The sequence below is a fragment of the Coregonus clupeaformis genome, chromosome 27 (assembly GCF_020615455.1).
Source record: "Coregonus clupeaformis isolate EN_2021a chromosome 27, ASM2061545v1, whole genome shotgun sequence".
NCBI lineage: Eukaryota > Metazoa > Chordata > Actinopteri > Salmoniformes > Salmonidae > Coregonus > Coregonus clupeaformis.
This window is the reverse complement of record NC_059218.1, coordinates 37946974-37956830: the sequence shown is the minus strand read 5'-3', so window position 1 is coordinate 37956830 and position 9857 is coordinate 37946974. Positions and strand designations below refer to the sequence as shown.

At 49.5% G+C, this 9857-nt stretch overlaps 1 protein-coding gene across 1 annotated transcript in view; it reads left to right on the top strand.

The window, feature by feature from the left end:
* Positions 1–672: 672 nt before the first annotated feature.
* Positions 673–9857, top strand: part of LOC121541327 — a 50098-nt gene continuing 40913 nt past the window's right edge. Inside the window, 3 exon segments of the mRNA XM_045207942.1 lie at positions 673–844; positions 5653–5798; positions 9342–9491. Of these exon segments, the coding sequence (XP_045063877.1) occupies positions 673–844; positions 5653–5798; positions 9342–9491 (468 nt within the window).

Sequence of the window (9857 nt, the reverse complement as noted above, 5' to 3'; positions counted from 1 at the left end):
TATTTTTACTATTTTCTACATTGTAGAATAATAGTGAAGACATCAAAACTATGAAATAACAAATATGGAATCATGTAGTACCCAAAAAAGTGTTAAACATATCAAAATACATTTTATATTTGAGATTCTTCAAAGTAGCCACTCTTTGCCTTGATGACAGCTTTGCACACTCTTGGCATTCTCTCAACCAGCTTCATGAGGTAGTCACCTGGAATGCATTTCAATTAACAGGTGTGCCTTATTAAAAGTTAACTTGTGGAATTTCTTTCCTTCTTAATGCGTTTGAGCTAATCAGTTGTGTTGTGACAAGGTGGGGGGGTATACAGAAGACAGCCCTATTTGGTAAAAGACCAAGTCCATATTATGGCAAGAACAGCTCAAATAAGCAAAGAGAAACAACAGTCCATCTTTACTTTAAGACATGACGGTCAGTCAATCCGGAAAACTTTGAACGTTTCTTCAAGTGCAATCGCAAAAACCATCAAGCGCTATAATAGACTTCTAAATTTTTCAGGGCAGCCATTTCGCATCAGGACATAGACAAAACTTTTCTATTCACAATACTTGCTCTCTCTACATGAAGCAGGATGTGTTATTAAAGTAGCTGTTGTTTCAGCTGTTTAGGGAAAACAAATCCCCCCCACTGCCCTGGCCTATGCCAGGATACCTCCGATGGGCCCCTACATGACCCCCCTGTACCAGCCAGGGTCAGGCCCCCCTGCTCCCCCTTCCCCCAGCTCAAGAAGCGGACAGCTTACCAAAGAGAAGGGCCCAAGAAGCAGACAGCTCACCAAAGAGAAGGGCCCAATAAGGAGACGGCTCACCAAAGAGAAGGGCGTAGCAAGTAGACAGCTCACCAAATAGAAGTGAAGCCTACAAAGCCACGCAAACACAAGAGAAGCAGGGAGATCAGACACAGACTGCAGAGGCACAAAGTGAGCACGTCCATTTAAATAAATATTTAGCATTTAGCACCCACCTACATGCTTACACTTGTAGCATATGTTCAAGACCTTAATTTACTGTGATGGATGATTTGAAGGAGTCAGGCGCAGGAGGGTAAATCACAGAATACAGAGTTTATTCCGGAGTACAGAGTTACGCAGGATAGCGTCAAACAGTCCAGTGCGCAAAAACAGACGCACTGGAACAAAACAGTCACACGGGGAAAATATACCCCGGCAATACAAAATACACGTAACTCAACCAAGCTACTCTCTCCTCACATTAAACAATCACCCACAAGGACAGGGGGGCAGAGGGAACACTTATACATGTACTAATGAGGGGATATGAACCAGGTGTGTGTAATAGACAAGACAAAACAAATGGAATGATGAGATGTGATAGCTGGCCGGTGACAACGAACGCCGAAGCCTGCCCAAACAAGGAGAGGAGGCAGCTTCAGAGGAAGTCGTGACAGTACCCCCCCTTGACGCACAGCTCCAGCAGCGCGCCGACACCGGCGTCGGGGACGGCCAGGAGGACGCGGAGCAGGGCGAGTGGGATGGCGACCGTGGTAATCCCTCAACAGGGAGGGATCGAGGATATCCCTCACCGGGACCCAGCACCGTTCCTCGGGACCGTACCCCTCCCACTCCACGAGGTACTGAAGGCCCCCCACCCGACGCCTCGAATCCAGGATGGAATGGACGGAGTACGCCGGGGCCCCCTCGATGTCCAGAGGAGGCGGAGGGACCTCCCGCACCTCAGACTCCTGGAGCGGACCAGCCACCACCGGCCTGAGGAGAGACACATGAAACGAGGGGTTAATACGATTATCATGGGGAAGTAATAACCTATAAGTAACCTTGTTGATCCTCAGGACTTTGAACGGCCCCACAAACCGCAGAATCAGTTTCCGGAGGGAGCCTCGGTCTGGCTCTGGTGCCACGGTGCCAGAACTGGTTGGTAACCTAAAACACATTGGAATGGTGTTAGGTTAGTGGAGGAGTGACGGAGAGAGTTATGGGCATATTCGGCCCATGGCAAAAACACCGACCACTCCCCCGGCCGGTCCTGGCAGTAGGACCGCAGGAGCCTACCCACATCCTGATTTACCCATTCCACCTGCCCATTAGACTCGGGGTGGAAACCAGAGGTCAGGCTGACCGAGACCCCCAGACGTTCCATGAATGCCTTCCAGACCTTGGATGCGAACTGGGGACCCTGGTCAGACACTATGTCCTCTGGTACCCCGTAATGCCGGAAGACATGTGTAAACAGGGCCTCCGCAGTCTGCAGGGCCGTGGGGAGACTGGGCAGAGGAAGGAGGCGGTAGGCCTTGGAAAAGCGATCCACAACGACCAGGATGGTGGTGTTACCTTGAGAGAGGGGAAGATCAGTCAGGAAATCAATACTTAGGTGAGACCATGGCCATTGTGGAACTAGTAAAGGCTGTAACTTACCCGCTGGGAGGTGCCTAGATGCCTTACTCTGGGCGCACACCGAGCAGGAGCAGACATACACCCTCACGTCCTTAGCCAAGGTAGGCCACCAGTACTTTCCGGTCAGGCAGCGCACTGTATGACCGATACTTGGGTGACCAGATGAGGGGGACGTGTGTGCCCAGTAGATAAGACGGTCACGGACAAGAGCAGGCACGTACTGCAGCCCAGCTGGTCACTGAGGTGGAGATGGCTCTGTGCGTAATGCCTGCTCTATATCCGCGTCCATCGCCCATACTACCGGCGCCACTATGCAGGAGGCCGGGAGTATTGGGGTGTTGTCTCTGGGCCTCTCCTCTGTGTCATACAGCCGTGACAGTGCGTCTGCCTTCACGTTTCGTCGTACCCCGGATGTATGATAGAGTGAAATCAAACCGGGTGAAGAATAGGGCCCACCTGGCCTGGCGAGGGTTCAGCCTCCTCGCTGCCTGGATGTACTCCAGGTTACGGTGGTCCGTCCAGTTGAGGAAGGGGGTTTTGCCCCTTCGAGCCAGTGCCTCCACACGGTCAGGGCGCGGAAAACAGCCAACAGCTCCCGATCACCAACGTCGTAGTTCTTCTCTACCGGGCTGAGCTTCTTGGAGAAGAAGGCACAGGATCGGAGCTTGGGTGGCCAGCGCCTATCCCTACCTCAGACGCATCCACCTCCACTACGAACAGTAGTGATGGATCGGGGTGGGCCAGTACCGGAGCTGAGGTGAACAGACCCCTCAGGTTACTGAAGGCCCTATCAGTCTCAGCAGACCAGTGGAGCCGGGATGGCCCACCCTTCAACAGAGACGTGATGGGAGCTGCGACCTTGCCGAAGCCCTGGATAAACCTCCGATAGTAGTTGGCAAAGCACTGCACCTCCTTTACTGTGGTTGGAGTCGGCCAATTACGCACGGCTGAAATGCGATCTCCACACCTGAGGTGGTAATGCGGTATCCGAGGAAGGAGACGGACTGTTGGAAAAACAGACACTTTTCTGCCTTGGCATAAAAGTCATTTTCCAACAGTCGGGCCAGCACTTTGCGAACCAGGGACACATGCTCGGCGAGCGTAGCGGAATACACCAGAATGTCATCGATGTAGACCACTACACCGCGACCAAGCATGTCCCGAAACACCTCGTTCACAAAGGACTGGAAGACGGATGGAGCATTCATCAAACCGTAAGGCATCACCAGGTTTTTATAATGCCCCGTGGTTGTGCTGAATGCTGTCTTCCATTCGTCCCCCTCTCGGACACGAATCAGGTTGTACGCACTCCGGAGATCTAATTTGGTAAAGAAGCGCGCCCCATGCATTGACTCGATCACCGAAGGAATGAGGGGGAGAGGATAACTAAATTGTATCGTCTCCTTGTTCAGTGATCGATAATCAATGCAAGGGCGCAGACTGCCGTCTTTCTTCTTCACAAAAAACAAACTCGAGGAGGCGGGCGAAGTGGAGGGATGTATAAACCCCTGGCGCAGGGAATCGGTGATGTATGTTTCCATAGCCTCCGTTTCAGCCTGTGACAGGGGATACACGTGACTCCTGGGAGGCACAGTGTCTACCCGGAGGTTTATCGCGCAATCCCCCGCCTGATGAGGTGGTAACTTGGTCGCCTGCGTTTTGGAAAATGCGTTTGCCAAATCGAGGTATTCGGGGGGAATGAGCACGGTGGAGGTACTGTCTGGACTTTCCACCGTGGTTGCACCAACGGAAACACTGAGACACCTACCCTGACACTCTCACGACCACCCTGTGAGAACCCTCTGCGGCCATGAGAAGGTGGGGTTGTGGAGTGCTAACCAAGGAATACCTAATACAACAGGGAAAGCAGGAGACTCAATAATAAAAGACGTGACTTGCTCGTGATGAGTCTCGTGGGTAACCATAGTGACTGTTGCTGTCACTTCCCTAACAAACCCGGACCCTAATGGTCGACTGTCAAGTGCTCTGATGGGGAGTGGAATGGATAAGGGAACCAATGAAATGCCTAGACTGTGTGAGAATGACCTGTCCATAAAGTTCCCAGCTGCGCCTGAATCGACTAGCGCCTTACACTGGAGAACTACAATGTGATCAGGAAAGTGGATGGGTAGGGTACAGTGCGCAGCAGAGGGCTCTGAACGAGTGTGGGTGTTCGATACCTGGGGTGACGCGAGAGTGCCCTGCCTGCCGCCTCCAGACCCAAAAGAACGCTGACGACATCTTACGTTGAAATGTCCTCTCGTGCCACCAGAGTGACACTGGCGCTGTCGTCCTCCGCTCTCTCGGATCACTGCTCTCCCCAGCTCCATAAGCTCATGATCCGAGTCGGGCGGGGTTGGAACGGGCAGACCCCCTCCAGGATGCCAGCAGATTGTCCAAGCGGATGGCCATGTCCACCAGTTGAGCGGAGGACGACAGCGCCAGAGTCCGGAACTCCAGGGCGAAGTCCTGCGCGGTCCTCGTCCCCTGCCTCAGGTGGACCAGCCGCTCGCCCGCCTCTCGACCCTCGGGCGGGTGATCGAAGACAGCCCGAAAGAGGTGAGCGAACTCCCCGTGGTTGTCCAACGCGGCTCCTCCTTCATTCCAGACCGCGTTGGCCCACTCCAGGGCTTTCCCCGAGAGGCAGGAGATGAGGACGGACACCTTCTCCCGCTCCAATGGGGACGGGCTGATGCTGGAATAATAGAGCTCCAGTTGGAGGAGGAATCCTTGGCAGAGAGCAGCTGTCCCGTTTATGGATCCCTCTGGGTGCTGGGGTGTGGGTGGCTGGATCCGGTCGCCCAGCTGGTCTCGACAGATCGGGTCCTCTCCTCCCCAGGCGTTGGACGACCTGGAGAACCCGATCCATCGCTTCTCCCAAGCTGGCTAGCATCGTCATATGCTCCTGGACCCGTGCCACTCCAGGCATGCGCTCCTCTCCCGCTGACTCCATAGTCGGTGGGTGATTCTGTGATGGGTGATTTGAAGGAGTCAGGCGCAGGAGGGTAAATCACAAAATACAGAGTTTATTCCGGAGTACAGAGTTACGCAGGATAGCGTCAAACAGTCCATATTTTGCTTGACTAAGTGTTTTTGTGTTATAGGTGTGTGGCTACCCTCCTGAGCAGTACCCTCTGAGTATCACCCCTCCCCAGCTACACTACTATGTCCCCCCTTCAGCCTTGTGTCCCCCTATTGCCCCCCCACTGCCTTGGCCTATGCCAGGATACCTCTGATGGGCCCCCACACGACCCCCCTGTCCCAGCCAGGGTCAGGCCCCCCTGCTCCCCCTTCCCCCCAGCTCTACCCAGCCTAAGAAGCAGACAGCTCACCAAAGAGAAGGGCCCAACAAGCAGACAGCTCACCAAAGAGAAGTGCCCAACAAGCAGACAGCTCACCAAAGAGAAGGGCGTAGCAAGCAGACAGCTTACCAAATAGAAGTGAAGCCTACAAAGCTGTGCAAACACAAGAGAAGCAGGGAGATCAGACACAGACTGCAGAGGCACAAAGTGAGCACGTGCATATAAATAAACAATTAGCATTTAGCACCCACATACATTCTTACACTTGTAGCATATGTTCAAGACCTTAATTTACTGTGATGGGTGATTTGAAGGAGTCAGGCGCAGGAGGGTAAATCACAGAATACAGAGTTTATTCCAGAGTACAGAGTTACGCAGGATAGTATCACACAGTCCAGTGCGCAAAAACAAAACAAAACAGGCACACAGGAAAATATACCCCGGCAATACAAAATACACGTAGCTCAACCGAGCTACTCTCTCCTCACATTAAACAATCACCCACAAGGACAGGGGGGCAGAGGGAACACTTATACACGTACTAATGAGGGGATATGAACCAGGTGTGTGTAATAGACAAGACAAAACAAATGGAATGATGAGATGTGATGCGGCAGTGGCTAGAAGGTCGGTGACGACGAACGCCGAAGCCTGCCCGAACAAGGAGAGGAGGCACCTTCGGAGGAAGTCGTGACATTTACTAAGATGCCCACAAGCTGTGTGGCTGCTGTGAGGATGGCCCTTATTCTCAGCTATGGCTTTACAACCGCACAAACACTGTAAAACCATGAAAGACTATCTGCCCTTGAATATAGCCCACAGTATGCCTTTGAATATCCCAATTAATCTGTTTACACCGTTTTATTTCATATGCTCTTAACTGTTTTTCTGTCTAATGTTCTAGTGTGTTTAGACCAAATAAATTGCACTTTTCTTGTAGGAACTTCAATGTTTGGCTAATTGATTTATGAGTTCAAAGGGTGTTTTGAGCCACGGAAAAGTGGAATGTCAGTAGAACTTCTAGCTGTGTGACAGAATTAAGCATAACAGTAGCGAACTCTGAAAAGATCTGACCGTTAATAATTTACTATGAGGATGCATGTTGTATGATGTTCCTGAAGGTATTCTCTGTCAGAGAGGACAACACCGAGGGAAGTCACTATCAGAGGGTGTCTTCTGTGATAATAATAATAATATGCCATTTAGCAGACGCTTTTATCCAAAGCGACTTACAGTCATGTGTGCATACATTTTTACATATGGGTGGTCCCGGGGATCGAACCCACTACCCTGGCGTTACAAGCGCCATGCTCTACCAATTGAGCTACAGAGGACCACCCAAGGTGGTATTAATAGCTCACTCACATACGCTGAACAAAATTATCAACGCAACGTGCAACAAGTGAGTTACCGTTCCGTGTGGCTCAGTTGGTAGAGCATGGCGCCAGGGTTGTGGGTTTGATTCCATGAGGGACCAGTATGGAAAAATGTGAAAATGTATTCTATTGTAAGTCGCTCTGGATAAGAGCGTCTGCTAAATGACTTAAATGTAAATATAAGGAAATCATTCATTTAAAAAATATAGAAATAATCATTAGGTCCTAATCTATGGATTTCACATGATGGGTAATACAGATATATTATTTAAAAATTAAAAATAAAAATAAAAGTAGGGGCGTGGCTCAGAAAACCAGTCAGTATTTTGTGTGACTACCATTTGCCTCATGCAGCGCGACACATCTCCTTCGCATAGAGTTGATCAGGCTGTTGATAGTGGCCTGTTGAATGTTGTCCCACTCCTCTTCAATGGTTGTGCGAAGTTGCTGGATATTGGCGGGAACTGGAACACGCTGTCGATCCAGAGCATCCCAAACATGCTCAATGAGTGACATGTCTGATGAGTATGCAGGCCATTGAAGAACTGGGACATTTTCAGCTTCCAGGAATTGTGTACAAATCCTTGCGACATGAGGCTGTGCATTATCATGCTGAAACATGAGGTGATGGTAGCGGATGAATGGCACGACAATGGGCCTCAGGATCTCGTCACAGTATCTCTGTGCATTCAAATTGCCATCGATAAAATGCAATTGTGTTCATTGTCTGTAGCTTATGCCTGCCCATACCATAACAAAACCGCCACCATGGGGCACTCTGTTCACAACGCTGACATCAGCAAACCGCTCGCCCACACAACGCCATATGCCCAGTACAGTTGAAACCGGGATTCATCTGTGAAGAGCACATTTCTCCAGCATGCCAGTGGCCATCAAAGGTGAGCATTTGCCCACTGAAGTCGGTTACGATGCCGAACTGCAGTCAGGTCAAGACCCTGGTGAGGATGACGAGCATGCCGATGAGCTTCCCTGACATGGTTTTTGACAGTTTGTGCAGAAATTATTCGGTTGTGCAAACCCACAGTTTCATCAGCTGTCCGGGTGGCTGGTTTCAGACGTTCCCGCAGGTGAAGAAGCCGGATGTGGAGGTCCTGGGCTGGAGTGGTTACACGTGGTCTGCGGTTTGGAGGCCGGTTGGACGTACTGCCAAATTCTCTAAAACGACATTGGAGGCGGCTTATGGTAGAGAAATGAACTTTCAATTCTCTGGCAACAGCTCTGGTGGACATTCCTGTCAGCATGCCAATTACATGCTCCCTCAAAACTTGAGGCATCTGTGGCATTGTGTTGTGTGACAAAACTGCACATTTTAGAGTGGCCTTTTATTGTCCCCAGCACAAGGTGCACCTGTGTAATGATCATGCTGTTTAACCAGATTATTGATATGCCACACCTGTCAGGTGGATGGATTATCTTGGCAAAGGAGAAATGCTCACTAATAGGGATGTAAACAAATTTGTGCACAACCTTTTAGAGAAATACGCTTTTTGTGCATATATAACAGTTTTGGGATATTTTATTTCAGACTCATGAAACATGGGACCAACACTTTAGATGTTGCATTTATATTTTTGTTCAGTGTAATTATCAGTCTTCAAAGTCTACTTAAAATTCCAAATCAAATAGGAAAATTATCCTTGGTATGACTTTCTTAAAACAATTCCATATAGCTTAGACAGGGCTTAGACTCTTATGGGTTAAAAACAGGAGTGGATTTATTGTGTGCTACCCCTCAAAGAGATAAAGGGCCAAGCTCTCGCGAATAAGTAGCCCTTCTCGTGGAGAGCAGACAACTTCTGTTGGGACGGAGAGTCAAAGAAACTGGGAACAGAAAGCACAGGACGGAGCTAGAAACTCATTACAAAGGGCGGAATGATTATCCTATGATAGTTCATGACAGGGAAAGTGTATGAATCACAGAGAATTCCTGAGAATTGGGTGTGAGGTGTCAGCTGAAGGACAAGAAGACTGTGTGACTGATTGACTGTGTGAGGAGGTCAGGGAGCCATGTGGTGTGGGAAGTGGCGTTGCTCGTCCACGGAGGTACTGCTGAGTGTCTGACCCTTCTTGCGGTGTGTCAGCCTCTGCATCGTCACCTGGCTCGCCCTGCAGACTGATCCAGAGAAAAACACTCAAGACTTTAAAACTGGGATTTTCTTCACTGTGACATTCAATGTCTCTTATCTGTAACAACGTTTGAGGGCAAAACATATGCTACCTCATAGTTATGTTTCTGATCTGTTGGCCATGTATAGCGAGAGGTTTCAGTCCAGGGTGGACCAGGTGAAACTGGGTCTGTGTTCAGTGGCAGGCTGGTCATCATGAATGGTGCTGTGTTCACTGAAGAGTTGAGGGACAGCAGCAGTCTGCAGTTCAAGTCCCTGGCCTTCGACACAGAGCATCTGGTATGTAGTGATCCAATCCACACAAGTATCATTCTCCTGTCCACTCTCGTATTATATATTGTACACTGTATTATCTCACATACAGTGGGGAGAACAAGTATTTGATACACTGCTGATTTTGCAGGTTTTCCTACTTACAAAGCATGTAGAGGTCTGTAATGTTTATCATAGGTACACTTCAACTGTGAGAGACGGAATCTAAAACAAAAATCCAGAAAATCACATTGTATGATTTTTAAGTAATTAATTTGCATTTTATTGCATGACATAAGTATTTGATACATCAGAAAAGCAGAACTTAATATTTGGTACAGAAACCTTTGTTTGCAATTACAGAGATCATACGTTTCCTGTAGGTCTTGACCA